The following is an 18,436-nucleotide window of genomic DNA, read 5'->3' as shown; positions in this document are numbered from 1 at the left end:
TCAGCACACCACAGGCAAGGTGGTGGTGGCGGCGGTGGTGGCAGCAGTGTGGCTAACCTTCCTCTTTATATTTTTCCCTGTTCCTTCCGGCAGGTGGCGCTTTGGTACCGGGTATGTACTGGGTCCTGTCTGCCGTGCATGTGTTGCCTGTGCTTGTAAAGTCTTGTTTTGTTAGTGTCACATGTCCTACAGTAAGTCTCGTCTCTCTACCTGTCTCCCTATTACTGAAGGAAGGGTTTCGGTGATGTGGTGATGTGAGTTAAGGTATCCTACGTGGTGAGGTACTGACGCGTTGACTCCACATTGTTGATTGATGATGTGGCGTCTCCTATGCATGCTGTGATGTGGGATGTGCCTCATATGCTGCACTGCGCTAATATACGCATGCATGGCACTATAAGTAACTGTAAATAATGCATGATGCTTATTGTAACTCACTACTACTACTACTACTACTACTACTACTACTACTACTACTACTACTAAAGCTACCTCTATACTACTACCATTACTATTAAAATGAGTCCCTTAGAGCATAAAGGAACCGTCCATTACTGTGTTATTTGGTGAGGATGTGCGGTGTAAATCCTTCGCTTCTATTTCTTGTCTGGATTCTTAAACTTTACTTGTTCCTTCAGATAGTGAGAGAAAACCTTCCTTCCTTCCTTTCCGTCCTGTCTGTCATTTGTCTCTCGTTTGATGCGTTTCAGAATCTAGGTTAATTGTGCCCAGTATGTGGATATATTAGTGAACTTTCTCTCTCTCTCTCTCTCTCTCTCTCTCTCTCTCTCTCTCTCTCTCTCTCTCTCTCTCTCTCTCTCTCTCTCTCTAGGTCCAGGAATTATTGTAATTCTATTTATGCATTATTTCCTCCAAGCATATTTTTTTTTCTTTTTCTTTTTTTCTTTTATCCATATCTCTTATCTTTAATTGCAGTGTTTCTTTCTGTGCAATTATATCTTTATCTCTCATCCTTAATTTCAATGTGTCTTTTAAAAAATCATGACTAAATCTCTATTCCTAAATGCCTCTATAAAGCAAGACTTCATTAACTCTAACTAAAGCAAAGGGTAATGCCACAGCTGATTGGCTGAGACCAGATATGCCAGTGTGTCTCAGCCAATAGGTGCCATGGAAGCATTCAGGCATGAACACTATTGGCCAAGAGGAAGATGCTTGACTCTCAGCAGCCAATCAAATGTTCAGAAATGGTTGGATGAGCATGTATGGCAATTTTGATCAAGCCAGACTATGTTTATTATTAGATTTTATAATTTTTTTTTCTTTTTCCCCAAGAGTCTTAGTTTATTATTTCCATATACTAGATAATATTCTTAGGAAAATATTGATAACTGATATTTTAGCATATAGAAGACTATTTATTATATATATATATATATATATATATATATATATATATATATATATATATATATATATATATATATATATATATATATATATATATATATATATATATATATATATATATATATATATATTGTCATGTCATTGTATTATAGTCTTTTTATTGTTTGTTTATTTCAGTGAGTTTAGGTGAAGATTTATTATTGCATCAATCCTGCCAATTCATAACATGACAAACAATCACTGCAGATTTCTTTTAGGCAGCAACAGTGAGATGGAGAAAAGACAGTAGACACATTTGCCTTTTTCCTTAAGTGACAAAGAGACAAAGTGAAGTGTTATAATTCAACAAACATACAGACAGATGAAAGTGACAATCAGACACAGTAACACAGGAACAAGAAATGTGGACTACAGGTAATAAAACCTCCACACTTATTCCTTCCCTCCCATTCCCTCTCCAGTGACAAAATTAACAGGAGACACTAATATAAGAACATAAAGGGAGGAACACAGATTTTGAAACAGTAATACAGAAATGAAGGCAAGACCAGCTAATACACTTATTCCTACCCTCTCACTCCCTCTGCAATGACAAAATGAACAGAAGGCAAAACCATATTCTGAAACAATTCTACACCACACCTCCACTACATTCAAAAGGCTCTAGTTGAAATTACACAAATTTTTAAGTGTGTTTTTATGTTCCTAGTGATTGGTTAATGAGCTTTCTACATTACTGGTAGGAGAAACACTCTTTGAGAACTTGGGTAATCATCTCTGTGGCCTTTGAAAATAGGTGAGGTGAGAGAGCAAAGCTTTACTGAACACTGCCCATAGGAATACAAGACAGAACCAGAATTGATAACCCCTCCACAATTGTCCATTCTCTCTCACTCCCTCTGCAATGAGAAAATTAACAAGAGACTCAGTACTAGTCATATACTAACCATAGGAATACAAGACAGAACCACAATTGATAACCCCTACACACTTGTCTCTTCTCTCTCACTCTTTGCAATGAGAAAATTAACAAGAGACTCAGTACAGGAATGAAGGCAAGACTGTAGCTGATAAAACCTCCACACTTATTCTTCCCCTCTCATTCCCTCTCCAGCACACAAAAGCACAGGTGATTACTTATCAGGAGGTTAGCATATATCTCACCTGAAGAGCCTTACTGATAAGTGATAAACATTTCTTCAGCTTTAAGGATGTATATCATGGGGAAAGGAGGATATGTCACAGTGGTGTTCAGAAGTTATTGCACTCATTTTAATGTTATTGCAAAACTTCTGACATGAGGCCCTCCACCATAATGTCACTGTTTTATGGGGTGTGGGTCTTGAGTTAATGGGAATGTGGGTGAAAGAATGGAGGAATTTAAGCTGTTCCTCTTATTAGGCTTTTTTTTTTCCCCTAGTTGCTTTGAGTTACACCAGTGGCAAATTATAGGATGTTTTAGTACATGTGGTAGTGATGCCACAGTGGGGGAGGGAAGGAGGGGACCTGTGCCATGCCCTAAACATTTCTCCCAGAAGATATTTTTACTATTTTCCTCCACTACCTCCTGTTTATTAAGACTTTTTCTTCCCATACCTCCTGTTATTAAGACTTCTCTCCCATTCCTTCCTCTATTAAGACTGTTATCTCTTCCATACCTCTTATTCATTTTTTTCTATTTTTTGTTATTATTTTCTCATATTATTGACTTTTCTTTTATTTTCTCCTCCATACCTCTTGTTATTCAGATTTTTTTTTCAGTTCTTCCCATTATTGACTTTTCTCTCATCTTTCTCCCATGCCTCCTGTTATTAAGACTATTTTCTTCCATACCTCCTGTTATTGAGGCATTTTTCTCTCCATTTATCCCATGTACCTCTTTTTAACTCCCATGATTTCTCCTTTGCATAAAACTACCTCGCCTTATCTGTACCTCAAAACTGTACGGCTTATGATTTGTCTCTCACACGAAACAGTACCTCGCCTCTCCACCTCTCTTCTGTCACCCAACATAATGCCACTCCCTCTGTACCTGGCAGCCCCTCCTTGGTGTTCTTTAAGCTACTGAAGATAAGATAAGGGAACATAGCTCACATACCACCATTGCTCCATCGCCTCTGTGGCATCTCCCCCTTACATTCCATCCTGTTAAAGAATTTCCTCAGTGACTCTTGCATCATTAGATTTACTGAGGTTTTGCATCATTTAGGATTAGGTTTGTTAAAGGTTGTTAAGGTTCATGTAATAATTACAGTACAGGTGGTGTTTGTTATTTTTACAGTACAGGTGGTGTTTGTTATTAGAGGAAGGTAGAAGTGATGCATTTTACAAAGGAATGGTTAGCTATATACAAATTAATATTCACATGATAATTCTTTGATCTTAAGTGTTCAGAATAATTAATATTTTTGTTGAAAGAATGTGAATGATAAATAATGGTTAGTGATATAGAAAAATTTTGATATTCACTTGATAATTTTTTAATATTTAATGTTCAAAATAATAAAGGCTTTCATTGAAATAATGCAAATATTAAATAGAAAACTGTTAATATTAACGTGATAAATCTTTAATGTTTAGTGTTAAAGATAATAAAGGCTTTTCTTGAAAGAATGCAAGTATTAAATAATGCTAAATAGAAAAATAATTATCCTATAAAGTGGAACTAAAAATTTATTTAATTGATGTGCAGTGAAATGGCTTTCTCTGTGGCTTTGTCTGTTGATGTCATGCCTCACAGAACATACTGCTACACCACAATATTTCTCCTCCACATTACCTAATTCACATCAGTGTAATGGCAGTGTAATGGCTTCGGATGTGCCATAACTCTACTCAGTGGATTCAGTCTTGCTATGATGTACATAGTCACTATCTTCTTGTGTGTGGATGGAAGTCTTTGTAATAAGTGAAAAAATTGTAAATCCTACTCACTCCAACACCAACCAATTATGTTTTGCTAGCTTTTACTTTCATTACCATTAATACTCAATTTTGTGAGGCCAGTACACCCTACAAGCTTGTGTGTTGAGCCATGCCTATCACTATCCAGCCTAGGCCTAACTTCTGGCCACTGAAGCATATTAAGGCCAATTTTTAAGGCAAGGGAAAGAAAAAAAACATCCCACAGCATCTCTTAGGAATTCCAAGCTTTTTATATCTTTCTTTTTTTACATTATTAAGAATCCCAAGCTTTTTCTTTTCTTTTTTGTGTTGGGGAGAAAATGTTACTTATGTTCCGAGAATGGAGTAGCTGTAATTAATTTCTTGTATGTTAGTTAAGGAATTCAGTAGTGTATATGTGTATATATATATATATATATATATATATATATATATATATATATATATATATATATATATATATATATATATATATATATATATATATATATATATATATAAAAAATTTTTCCGAGTTTTTATATTTATATCTTTAGCTTGATTCCATTATGTTGAATTATATAAGCAAAATTTGTTCTTATACTCACTCATGTAATTCATCTATACAAGATATTCAGCTTCCAGTAATTATCCATTTTTGTTACTTCATCTCCATAACTGACACAATACAAGGTGGGAAAGAGAGAGCATGTAGGGACCTGACAATCATTTTTCACCCCAATTTCCAAGATACTGTTATACTTTCATCTCCCAGTAAAGGGTTTGATAAGTGACAGGGACTTCTCATGGTGAAGTACCTAATTATACCTTCAGATCACTTTCTCTGAGTCAGGAGTTTGATTTCTGAAAGGGGCACTCATGGGAAAGTTATCCTGTCTTCAGAACACTTTTTTTAGTCAGGAGCTTAATCTTTGACAGGGGCCTCTCTCAGTAAAGTTAGCCAGTCTTCTGAACACTTTCCTTTAGTCAGGGTTTGATTTCTGACAGGGGGGGCCATCATGGGAAGTTGTTCAGTCTTCAGAACACTTCCTTCTAGTCATGGTTTGAGTTCTGACAGGGACCTCTCATGGGAAAGTTATTCAGTCCAGTCTTTAGAACACGTTAGGCTTCAGAACACTTTTTTTTTTTTAGTCAGGGGCTTAATTTCTGACAGGGTCCTCTCATGGTTAAGTTATCCAGTCTCGAACACTTCCTTCTAGTCAGGGGCTTGATCTCCCATGCAAAGTTCTCCTGCCTCCAGATCAGTGTCTCATTATTTCTATGGAGTGTCCAAGGGTGACATTACTACAGGAAAGGAAACACTGCTACTAGGAGAGAAACACGCAGATGTCAATGCAACACTCACCTCACTTTAACATTACATTTTCTCTGTTTTGTTTGGCAGCAGCAACAGATTGTTATATATACATATTTGTATCATAGTATCTGCTCTCCCCTCCCTCTGCAGTGAATAATATACACAAAGGAAACTGGCAGAGATTTTTATTCTGGTGTATATATAGAGAGAGATTTACTATTACTATCTCCTCCATTTGGATATATGTATAGCACATTGTATGTTAATTTGATATGAAGAGAACTATCACTCATGTACATATATAACTGAAACATTTATACAGATTACATGGCAAACCTTCATTATCAGTAGTCTACATACTTACCACTTTACATTTCAGCACATCTTCATAATTTAAAAGATATTGATAGGCAGGAAATAATATTGTAGATAGACAATTATGAGAGAATAAGATGAAACTTTTTTTTTATGGTAAAACATCTTTAATTAAAAGCAACATAAGAGCAAGCTAAGACAATATGATAAAATAGACACAACTAAGGAGGAAATAGAGGAAATAATTTAAAGGAAACATGACAGTAAACTAAAACAACATAATAAAATAAACACAAATAAGGAAGAAAGAGAAGAAATCATGCAAATTTTTCTCAGTAATCTCCTTCCCTTAAATTATGGGAGAGAATGGAATAGAAACTTTTTTTTGGCCTAGCAGGTTATGGGATGAGAATTAACTCTATATTTTTACCAACAGGAGCTTCGGGAGAGCTTCAACTATGGCCTCTTCTGTCCACCCCAGAATGGCCGTGCTGGCAAATTTCTGGATGAGGAGAGGCCACTTGGGGACTATCCGCTCCTCACCCCTGTGGGATACCTGGAGGTGGGTGCTGTGGCTGTGGGAAGGCTGCTGAATTGTGTCTAGGATCAGGCGGAGTGTTATTTTGATAGGATGATTGAGTTTCCAATACTACTACAATAATAGTTGCTACTACTACTACTATTATTTCTATCTATCTATCTATATACCAGGCCAGCAATCCCATACAGGGTGGCCACTACTACTACTACTAATGCTATATTATGCATACTTTGATAGCATATGCATTTCTTATTATTTGTGCTACTACTGCAGTGTAAGGAATTTATCGAGGGAGTAAAATGTTGAAACCATTGTCCTCCTGAGATAAGATATGACTTCTGGGAATGAGAGAGAGAGAGAGAGAGAGAGAGAGAGAGAGAGAGAGAGAGAGAGAGAGAGAGAGAGAGAGAGAGAGAGAGAGAGAGAGAGAATATGTATTTCTGAGAACTGTATCATTATTCTTATCTTTTTTTTTCTCTCTCTCTCTCTCTCTCTCTCTCTCTCTCTCTCTCTCTCTCTCTCTCTCTCTCTCTCTCTCTCTCTCTCTCTCTCTCTCTCTCTCACCCTTCATCCAAATCTATACCAATCTCTTGCCACATTTCATGTTTACTGAGCCTCTTCTTGCACCACTCGCTTAATGACTCTTGTCTTTCATTTCATCACTCATTCCTTCATCTCTTCTTGTATTTCCACTACTTTCTCATCTCTTATTTCATTACTTATTTGCTCTTCACACTCTTGCATTTCCTCTACCTTTCCACCTGTTTACATCACTCATTCCTTCATCCCACTTTATAACACCACATCTTACTTCTTACCTTTCATCTCATCACTCATTCCTTCACCTCACTCTTACCCACAGTTCAAAGTACAAGCAGAGAGAATATAAGATAGGTAATCATGACTCCCCTTTCATTTCAACCTCTCATTTCCTCACTCATTCCCCAATTCTTACTCGCAGCTCAAGTACAAGAGAAGAGTGTACAAGATGCTGCACCTGGAAGAGAAAGCCCTGCGTGCACTCCATACTCGGGCAAACCTGCGTCGATTTCTGGAATACGTGAAGGAGAACAATGTGGATAAGGTGTCAAAGATGTGTGCCAAGGGACTGGACCCAAACTTCCACTGTCAGGACACAGGAGGTGAGTGTGGCATGAGGGTAAATTGGAGTGTTACAGAACCTTTTAGTCTTTCAGGAACAGATGAGGGCTAATAGAACCTGGGAGAAATACAAAACAAATAGAAATGGAAAATCAGAGTCTTACAGAACCTTGTAGGGTTTTACAGGGATAAATTGGGTTGTTACAGAACCTTTTAAGTCTTTCAGGGACAAATGAGAGGCCTTACAAAATAGAAATGGAAATGGGAAATCTGGGTCTTATAGAACTTTGTAGGGTTTTTCAGGGATAAATTAAAGCCTTATAGAATCTTGTAATCTTTTAGGGACAGAACCTTAGAGAAATACAAAACGAACAGAAATGGAAAATCAGGGCCTTACGGAACTTTTTAGGGTTTTCATGGACAAACTAGAGAATTATAGAATCTTGTAGAGTCTTTCAGGAACAAATGAGGGGCTAACAGTGAAATACAAAAGAAGAAATATAAATGGAAAAATCAGGGCTTTACAGAACTTTGTAGGATTTTTCATGGACAAATTAGAGACTTATAGAATCTTGTAGAGTTTTTCAGGGACAAATTAGGACCTTACAAAACCTTAGGAAGTCTTTCAGAGAGTGGCTTGTGTTGTATTGGTGGTGGTCATTGTACAGGAAGTGAATGAGTGTTTTGCTGCTATGTTTTGTGTTGTCAGTGATATTTTGCCATCCAGACCCTCAAAATAAAAAAAAAATAAAGAAAGAAAAATTTCGCATTACCTTCAGTTTCTAAGATACAAAAAAAAATGCTCCATTGATTAATATATTGCAAATCTCCTTACAATAGGGTGTTTGGTAGTCACAAAGAATATTTTGCCCTTTAGAGGTATAGAATAGGTATTACTTAAAGGAATATATTGCAAGGTTCAACATTAGTTTCAGTTTCTTTACATATCATAGTATCTATTTTCTCTGCCCATTAGAGGTACAACAGTCTCACCCCTGACCTCTTGTGATGTGGAATAAAAAAAGAAGGAAAAGGTGGTTAAAGTAGGGAAGGAAAAAGAACTAATATTGTAGAAACAACCATTAATGTTAACATCAAAGAAAGAGGTGCAGCATTTTCATTTCCCAGAAGGCAATCCATTAGCTTTGTACAGAGGTATTATTGTGAGCAGCAGGGTAAAACTGGGGTGTGTTTTGTGCTGATGCTGTACAAACTTAATCCCTCTGTACTGGGAAAGGTCAGATGAGGCAACAGTTGTGTACCAATAACTTATAAGTACCATGTTCTTAAATGTAACATTAAGATAAAAGAGAGAAAAAAAAAAAAATAGTATAGTAGAAGTACCCATTAGCTGATAAAGTAACCAGTGATTCCAGATGTAACATTAAGATAGAAAGAAAGAAAGAAAAGAGCTAAAAAGAAAAAAAAAACTAATTTAATAGAAGTACCCATTAACTGATAAAGTAACCAGGATTCTAGATGTATTAAGATTAAAAGAGAGAAAGAAAAGAGCTAATATAATAGAAGTATACATTGCTGTCAAAAGTATGATATCCATCTTTATATTTTTAGTATTAGGGCACCTCTTTGCCATCAGATGCACCATGCAAGCCTTAGCCACCTGTTGCTGAGTGGGATTCAAAAACATAGGAAACTGTGGAAGAGGAATAACATACATACATACATTCATAAGTGAACTGAGGAAAGTGTGGAAGAGGAATGACATACACACATACATACATATACCAAGATGAACTGAAAGAAGAAAAACTAAAACACTTGTTGCTGAGTGGGGTTCCAGAACAAAAGCCATTTTTACAACTAGACAAATTCTCTTTAATACCTGTAACTTTTTAGACATTATTTTTGTGCTAAGCTCTTGTAAGCATTTTTGTACTAGCTTAAAAAAAACAAGATTACCTGATGTTATACCTCTTTTCTCTCCATGCAAACAGCTTTTACAGTACTAGCAAAGTTAAGAAAGGATACCCATAGCAGCAAAAGGGTTAATATAATATGCATCAGTCACACTGGCAGTTTTAATATTGCTGAGTGAATAGTGACAGAAAGGGTATATATGATAAGCCCTATTAGTGAATGTGATTAGCAAGGTGAACCTAGCCTTGAATGAGGGCCTTAACAATGCCATGATAAGCCTCTGGTATCTTGGCAATCCAGTTATCACCCACACCACTCCCCACTGTGACCTTGTGAGCCATGGGGGGGGGGGGAGTACAAGTTATTTACCAATTACTTATTATTGAAGTACTGAAGGAGATGCATCACAGAAAATAATACTGTGAGATGTTTACTTCTTGCACTGTGGTGAGCTGTGCTGTGGAGTGTAGTAGGGTAGTCCATGAGACTGTGCCTTTCCACTGGGGGCTGAAAGTGTGTGAACTAAGAGTGCGAATGATGTGTGAGTGTGTGATGCTTTGTCTGAGCTATCCCATGTGAGATTGCTGGCGTGGTACATAGATATATTGATAGGTTATAACAAATCAGATAATCCAAGTTTCTTCTTAAATATTTGCTCAGAAGTTTATCCAATTTAAGCTGTTAGTGTTTTTATTTAGCAAAACCTAATTGGAAATTACTTTAGAAATATTTCAAATTTATCATTATAAAGAAAAGAACAAGTTTATACTGCTTAAACAATTGGTATTTTTCACTTAACAAGATATAATCAGAAATTACCTTGGAAATATTGCTTGAAATTTATTATAAAGAAAACAAGAGTGAAAGAAGCCCCAATACATAATAGAAAATTGCTTTTGATGTGAATATATTGCTTGAAATTTGTTATAAAGAAAACAAAAGTGATAAAAACATTCGTGCCACACAATACATAACAGGAAACTACCTTGAAGTATTGGTATCTTTGAAATACTGCTCTAGGTTCATCATAAAGAAAACAAAAGTGACAGTTATTTATCACCCACAGAGACGCCACTGACCCTCGCCGCCCGCATCAAGAAGCCTGCCCGTATGATAGTGGCTCTGGTGAACGGCGGAGCTCTGCTGGACTACCGCACCAGAGATGGGGTGACCGCCATGCACCGCGGCGTTCAGGCCAGCAACTTTGAGGCCGTCAAGACCCTGCTGGGTGAGTCTGGTGTGGCCAGGCAGGGATTTAGTGTGTTCTGTGGGATAATGTGGTTTTATTTGTATAGATTAGTTTTGTGTAAGGTGTTGGTTTGTTTTGAAATGTTAGACTGAGGTACTGGACTGGTAAATGCTTCAAGAATCATTAATTATAGATTATGCAATAAGAAGAGAAGAACAGGAACCATTGATTTTGTATAAGATGTTGACTCGCTTAAAAACATTAGACTGAGGTATGTTGCTCTGGACTGAGAAATAAATCCATTTGCTTCAGGAATCCCCTAATTATGGGACAATTCAGTGAGTGTATTTTGATGAATAGATTTGTTTTTCCTTCTAGAAATATTAGATTATGGTATATTTTCTCAACTAATAAATAAACACAGCACTAAAAACCACCAGGATACCAAAACAAAACCATTAATTATAGGAAAATACAGTGAGTGTTTTTTGACTTGAATAGATTGTTTTTTACTCTTAGAAATATTAGAATAAGGTAGATTTTCTTAATCAATATATAAACACAGCATCAAGAACCACCAGAACAGCAAAACAAAACCCCATCTTCTTGCCCCCAGACCTTGGTGCGTCCCCCAACTACCGTGACGCTCGTGGCCTCACTCCACTGTACTACTCAGTGACCCACGCCACCGATCCACTGCTGTGTGAGGCATTGCTGCATGACTATGCTGTGATTGGTGCTTCAGACAGTCAGGGGTGGCAGGAGACCCATCAGGTGCGTTTGTATCATTGCTGGATCTGTTATGGTGTTCACTTCTTCACTTCGACTCATATCCTCCCAAGAGTTCTATTTTTTTTTTTTTTTTTTTTTTTTTTTTCAGTCCTCATTCTACCACCAGCTGCTTATTTCTCTTTGTATTTGTTAATTGTTCTCTCAGTTCTTTACACATGTTTGTGCCTCCAGATCTTGAAGCAGTCTCGTGTTTTCCAGTGCTTACTTTCTTCTAATTGTACTGTATAATTTTTTGTTTCCCTGCTTCTAGTGTCTATATCAGTCCAATTTTTACTGTAAGCTTCCTATATCCCCTCTTTTGCCATTATCCTCTTTATTTACCCCTGTCTTCTGTGCACCTCTCAGCATCTCTAATTTTTTAGGCCATTCTAGTCTTGTATTCTCACCCTTCCAATATTTTTTCCCTTCCTCTATATCTTTCACCTTTATCCTCTTTATTTACCCTTGTCTTCTGTGCATTTCTCAGCATCTCCACTCTTTCAGTCTCTTTCACTCTCCACCCTAGCAGTCTTTCCTTAACTCTCAATCTTAACTCTCCTTTTTTTTTTTTTTTTTTTTCTCTTTTTTTTTTTTCTCTCACCACCCCTTCATGTTGCAGTGTATCTCTCAGCTCATCTTCATATATTTTACCCACAACCTCCCTGCTGCCATCACCTGCTGTTCTTCCCCCTTCCTTCCCAGCATAGCCAGTCACCCACTCAATCACCCAGCCACCCTCCCTCCTTCCCATGTCCCTTACTGCTCCCTTCTCCAGGCCTGTCGCAACAAGCTGGTTCAACATCTAGAACACCTTCTCTTTTATGGAGCCGACATGAATGCCCAGAATGCCTCAGGGAACACACCTCTCCACGTATGTGCAGTAAACAACCTTGAGGATTGTGCGCGTGTCCTGCTGTTCCGGGGCTGCAACAAGAACGCGATAAACTATGCCAATCAGACCCCATACCAGGTGAGAGGTAGAATCTTTAGCCCTTGCTCTTGAATGCTCCCGAGTTTTGTGTTCCTCACTCGTGTCATGCCGCCCTCGCTCTGCACTCTCCCAGTCTGTGCTTTCCATGTCTCCCTCCCTCCGTCCCTCCCTCCCTGAGTCTCTCCAGCATCAGATCTTTCCTTCGCCCTTCCTCGTGCTTCTGTTTGACTCCCATTGGTGATTTTCCATCTCATTCTCCTTTGATTCTGTCTCATGTTAAAAGAAGCAAGAGCTGTTTTGTTATTAAATGATCATAGGAAGTGTTGATCTTGAAGTTATAATTATAAAAGCAAGGATTTGTTTTTGTTATATTAAAAGAAGTTAGAGCTGTTTTGTTATCAGGTGATTTTGGGAACTGTTGACCTTTAAGAAGTTAGAATAAGAATAAGCAAGGGCTGTTTTTGTTGTAAGGTCTTGGGAAATGCAGCATGGTGATTTAAAAACTAATTGTCTTGGAAGATGAATGCTCAAAGTTGCTGTACAGAAAGTATTTCAAGTCTCACAATGGCAGTGTTATGTTAAGCAGTGAAATGTCTCTGTTTTGGTCTTATATTGCATAAAATATAAAGCAAAAGAGACTGAGAGCTTGTGACAATGGAGATTTGGTTTGTATTTCTAAGAATTTCACTTTACATTTGAGAATTTTCTATAATGTTGCATAAAGCATAATGAGGAAGAGACTGAGAGCTTATGACAATGGAAATATGGTTTATATATCTAAGAATGTCACTTTATATTTGAGATTTCCTTTAACATTACATAAAACATAATGAGGAAAAGGAGACTAAGAACTTATGGCAATGGAGATTCAAATTGCATACCCAGAAATTTCTCTTTATACTTGAAAATTTCCGGTATTCATTAGATTTACTCCATTGGCAGTAACCACACGTGTGAACCAAACCTTTCTGTCCTGTAGGTGGCGGTCATTGCTGGCAACATGGACCTTGGGGAAGTGATAAAGTCCCACAGCGAGGAGCACGTAGGTGAGTCTCTAATATTCCACTGCCCAAGCTTCAGTTACTTGTCATCACTGTGGCCATAATTGCAATATATTCCCTAGTGGCACTCTGTGGTGTTTTGGAGTTGTCCTGTGGAGTCCTATCATAGTCCTCTTTTAGGGATTTAGTTTTGTCTGTGGTTTATTAAGAGTTAGTTCAGAGCTTCCCATCTCTGTGATAAACCATCTGTACACTTACCTAATAACAGTAATCCTTTTGACTACTGTTTGTGGGCTGGTGTCTTTGTCCTTATTCAAAGCCCCTCTTATACTGAAAAAGAAAAAAACCTAGCATTCCACATAAAAGAGGTAAGTGGGATAAAACATCTACATGGATACACTTGCAGTTAGGGGCTGATTTAGACTCATTTATATTTCAACCTCGAGGCATGAAGGGGTGAGAGGACCAAACCTCACTGATCACACTGTGCTATGAAAATTTTTTTTTTTTTTTTAATATATAAGATAGGTGCTGACCTAAGGGTAACAAAAACAATGAAAAAGAAGGCCTACAGAAGTGCCAGTCCCTAAAGAAAAGTAAAAAGGAATTATCCAAAATTTTAGGTCATGATAATCAAGATATCCTCTAATTCTGTCATCCTTGCTTCTCCACAGTGCCCTTCAAGGAACCACCAAAATACAACCCAAACAGACGCATTTCTGGAGCCCCTCTCTCCCGCACCCACTCCGACCCCAGACTGGAAGTGAGCACAGCCACCAAGCCGCCCTCTCCTTCCCCCTCAGCTCGTTCCATCCCGCCCTTCAGCTCTGCCTCCTCCCTCAGTGAGACCTCTACTGGCAGCAGCTCCACCTGCACCCACCCAAGTGAGATGGACAGCGAGGAGTGTGCCAGCGCCCTGGGCTCGGCAAGCCTCAATGCTGGTGGGTGTCAAGCTCTGTAGAGTTCACTGTGCATTGTTCCAAGGGGTTTGTTTTATTTTGTGATTTTTTTTTTTTTGCAATGCAGTAATGGATAATTTCTTGCAGTGTCTCAGAAAACCCTGCTATCTCTGGCAATGAAAAGAGCAGCAGCCAGTTTAGATGACAGTAAGAGACTTCCTTCTTAGTAATATTTCATCAGCACATTTTTTGAATTATACAACACAAATTTTTCTGACAGAATTCTCTAAATAAAAATTTCACCAGAAGTTTTCTTTTTTTTTTTAAATGATAAAGAATGACATTTTTTACTTTCCTGGTAGAATTTTACTATTTTTTAACAAGAAAACCACAGATACTGGAAGATACTTCTAACTGAACTTATAATGATCCCCACACTAAAAATGCTGTCCCCGCAGCGGGCATGGACTGCTGCGACATGGTGAGTGACAGCTCTGGTGTGTGCACATCCAACAGCGGCAGTGCGGAGAGCTATGACGCCACGCCCACCGACGTGACGCAGTTTGACATGGGTATGCTGGTGGTATGTCTGCAGCAGTACACACCACACAAGGCCGGCCACCTGGACATCAATGCTGGTGACATACTGGAAGGTCAGGCAACAGACACTTCAAAAACACTTCAAATGCTTTATTATGTTTGTCACTACAAGGAAAAGATATTAATGGTATATTGAATTATTTGACAAACAGCCCATTATTAAGACCAAGCTTTTTGGGCAACTTAATCATAAGCTTGAGATGCATGACTTCACTGCAGCTTTTTATTTTGTTAAGCTCTATACAACAAAAATAAATTTCACTATAATTATGCTCAAAACTACTACTGTTCCTCTGTGACTCCCTTCCTTTACAGTTGCAACACAGTTTAATCCCTCCATCTCTCTCTCTCTGTCTTTCTCTCAATCTTCTTCCCTCAGTTGGTTTCCTCCAGGCTCTTATAATCTTAGCCTTTTTCATCCTTCCATCTCTCTCTGTCTTCCCCCAATTGGCTTTCTCCAGGCTGTTTAAATCTCAGGCTTCTCTCACTAGATAATAAAGTGCTTCTCTCTCCCACAGTGACAGGCAGCACTGATGACGGCATGCTGGAGGGGGTGCTGAGGGGCGTCACTGGGGTGTTCCCTCCTCACTGTGTTCAGGAGGTGCGGCTGCGCAACCCCCAGGCTGTGAGGGAGTCCCTAATCGCACCCCAGGTGGCCAGAGTGCAGGGCCGGCGGGAGATGGTGCCCCCTCACTATGGCACAGCACCAAGGATAAGAAAACCGTGAGTGGGGGCTTTGGGGTGGGTGGGTGGGTGTGTGTGTGTGTGTGTGTGTGTGTGTAGCATAAGCACAAGGCACATTTCAGTGGAATTCAAAGGCACCATTGAATTTCATATAAGAAAATCTTGTTTCTGTTTAGAAGTATTGCTTATGTCAAGAAAGAATAAAATTATATTAAAGACACACTTTGAATGGATGAAGTACAAACAAGACCCCTATCACACTTCAATGCTATACAGTCTTGTTGCAATGATGCCCTGAATTACAGACAGCCTTTCCTTACAACACCCTGATTTACTGACTGTCTTCCTCTCAGGGTCAATGAACCACGCACTGTCGTCCTTCACCGAGGAAAGAAAGGCTTTGGATTTGTGCTGCGAGGCGCCAAGGCCACGTCCCCACTGATGGAACGGCCTCACGAGCGAGGACCAGCCCTTCAGTACCTTGACGACGTGGACCCAGGGGGGTGTGGCGGACTTGGCTGGCCTCAAGAAGGGAGACTATTTGTTAAAGGTAAGGGGAAACTATTTGTTAGAGGTAAAGATGGAATTATATACAACCACTAATACTCATGGAGATTATAGCCAGAATTAATAAACTTTTCTTTCTCTTTCTCTGGTATCTTTTCTTCCTTTTTCTGATCTCATCCATCTACCATCTTCTTGTTGCTATGATATCTCCTCCTCTTTCATGTTGTGTGTAAGGGCCAAAGAAATGCTTGGTATGGAGTAGATGTGAGATAACACCTACAACATTCAAGGCAGCAAATCCTGAATATTGTAGCACTACAATGTTAAGAATTCAGGTGATATTCCTTCAATTATGAACTACCAGAACAACAACAAACCAACAGAAAAATTCAAATCAGTCATATGTGCAGTTGTCTTTGTGAAAGAAATAATTATACAAGTTAAAGAAAGATATTTAAAGAAGAGATGACCTGTTTTTCTCAAGACAAGACATTATAGTTATTTAAAGAGAAGTTGTATTCCCTCTCAAGACAAGATGACATAGTTATTTAAAGAGAGAAGTTTGTGTTCTTCCTCTCAAGACATCATAGTTATTTAAAAAGATCGGCTTCTTTTCTCACATAGTTCTCCTCACCATTGCCTTATCTCATCCTCAGATCAACGGGGAGGACGTGTCTCAGGCATCCCACCGAACACGTTGTGACCTTGATCCGTAAGTCAGGCGACCTGGTGCAGATGGTGGGTGGTGACGCCAAGCCCCATGACCTCCTTCACGGCCCTCAAGCCTCCCATTGGCAACATTGGCACGATAAGACGTGGGTGCCAGACACTACCCAGAAAAACTCCACGCAGGTAGATGCATGAAGCCATTCCTCCCTCCTCCCTTTCTTCAGTATCTCTCTCTCTCTCTCTCTCTCTCTCTCTCTCTCTCTCTCTCTCTCTCTCTCTCTCTCTCTCTCTCTCTCTCTCTCTCTCTCTCTCTCTCTCTCTCTCTCTCTCTCTCTCTCTCTCTCTCTCTCTCTCTCTCTCTCTCTCTCTCTCTCTCTCTCTCTCTCTCTCTCTCTCTCTCTCTCTCTCTCTCTCTCTCTCTCTCTCTCTCTCTCTCTCTCTCTCTCTCTCACCTTCTCTCTCTCTCTCTCTCTCTCTCTCTCTCTCTCTCTCTCTCTCTCGCACCCTTGCACTCTCTCCCAGCCCTAGACTCCTCAAGCCTCAGGACGTCAGGCCCCTCACTGGTCCTGAACTTGGCCAGGCTAAGTCGTGGGTGTATGCCTTGGTGACTTGGTGACCGGGTGCCGCCTGCCGGGTGTTGTCAGTGGTGTGAGGCTGACTCTCCTTCCCTCTCTGTGTCCCTCTGGTCTCTGCACTGGTTGACTAACTCCCTCTTTAATTTACCCACTGGTGTCTTTAACATTGTTTTAATTTACATCTGTAACTTGCGTACTAACATTTATCTTACGTTTGTGATTCCAGAAACTAACAAACTAACAGCATGTTAAAAGAGTTGATTAATACATGCACATGCATCTGTGAGTGTGTTTAATGCTCATCATTATCATTATTAAGCACCATAAATATAAAGAAACAAATAGGTATTGTCAGTATCCTTTATTTTGTCACAATTTGAGCATGTGGATGTCACTTGTAATTTGTCATTCTAGTCTCCATGTGAATGTTTTCAATGAGTGATCCTGCATTTCCCTCACTCAATCTCACGTGTTTCACTCTTTGAGCTTGGTTGAAGTGCCATTTTTTTTACACTGGCAGTGCCCACCTTTAACTATTTGGTGATGATGCACCTTTGGTCTGATCCCTTGGTGTTTCCACTACCTGCTGGAGAATTTTTGTACTGTACATACTTTTTTGTTTTTACATAGCATAAGGAATAAGATCAGATTGAGACAAGGTCAGTCACTCATAAAGCATCAGATATAACTCAGTGCACAGTGTTCCCAGTATTTTTAGTGGACCTGTGTGTCCTTGCATCCAAAACACCACATTTTTTTCATCTCATGCTCTGAGTTTTCTTTGAGTGTGCTTTCGTCTTCTCAGGAACAAGACTAATTACTTGGCTTTTGTTCTGCTACTAGAAACCTGAGGACTTGTCAAGGACGAATTACAGAATAGACTGCACTCACCCACTCACTCGCTGCACACACTGCCACTGTGTGATGGCATGGAGAGACTGTGCTGTCGTTTGGGCCACAATTTAGCAGCTGCTGCACTTGTAGATGTTTTGCTGTAATGAATAGTACTCCTATTGATTTCCTGTTCCTTAATGTGTTACTAAACAAAGATACAAGTTTCTATATACTGTAGAAATTTGTCTCACCTTTGTTGCTTTTGGAAAGTAAGTAAATTTTATGTAAGTTTTGACTGAAATTGAGCAGCTGATTGATTGTTGTGTATACAGACTCAGTAGACAAGCGACTTACAATACAACTCCAAAG

General features: G+C 38.9%; 1 protein-coding gene across 1 annotated transcript in view; it reads left to right on the top strand.

Moving 5' to 3' along the window:
* LOC135088706 (SH3 and multiple ankyrin repeat domains protein 3-like) overlaps positions 1 to 18,436 on the top strand; it is a 117,306-nt gene that overhangs the window by 90,763 nt on the left and 8,107 nt on the right. The window contains 15 exon segments of the mRNA XM_063983670.1: positions 94 to 111; positions 6,324 to 6,449; positions 7,390 to 7,570; positions 10,474 to 10,635; positions 11,213 to 11,370; positions 12,143 to 12,337; positions 13,278 to 13,344; positions 13,974 to 14,240; positions 14,346 to 14,405; positions 14,657 to 14,851; positions 15,317 to 15,521; positions 15,836 to 15,977; positions 15,979 to 16,032; positions 16,646 to 16,684; positions 16,686 to 16,841. Coding sequence (XP_063839740.1) covers positions 94 to 111; positions 6,324 to 6,449; positions 7,390 to 7,570; positions 10,474 to 10,635; positions 11,213 to 11,370; positions 12,143 to 12,337; positions 13,278 to 13,344; positions 13,974 to 14,240; positions 14,346 to 14,405; positions 14,657 to 14,851; positions 15,317 to 15,521; positions 15,836 to 15,977; positions 15,979 to 16,032; positions 16,646 to 16,684; positions 16,686 to 16,841 — 2,025 coding nt within the window.

The sequence above is a fragment of the Scylla paramamosain genome, chromosome 31 (assembly GCF_035594125.1).
Source record: "Scylla paramamosain isolate STU-SP2022 chromosome 31, ASM3559412v1, whole genome shotgun sequence".
NCBI classification, from domain to species: Eukaryota; Metazoa; Arthropoda; class Malacostraca; order Decapoda; family Portunidae; genus Scylla; species Scylla paramamosain.
Note: the sequence above shows the minus strand (reverse complement) of the source record. Positions and strands in the feature narration are given on the sequence as shown.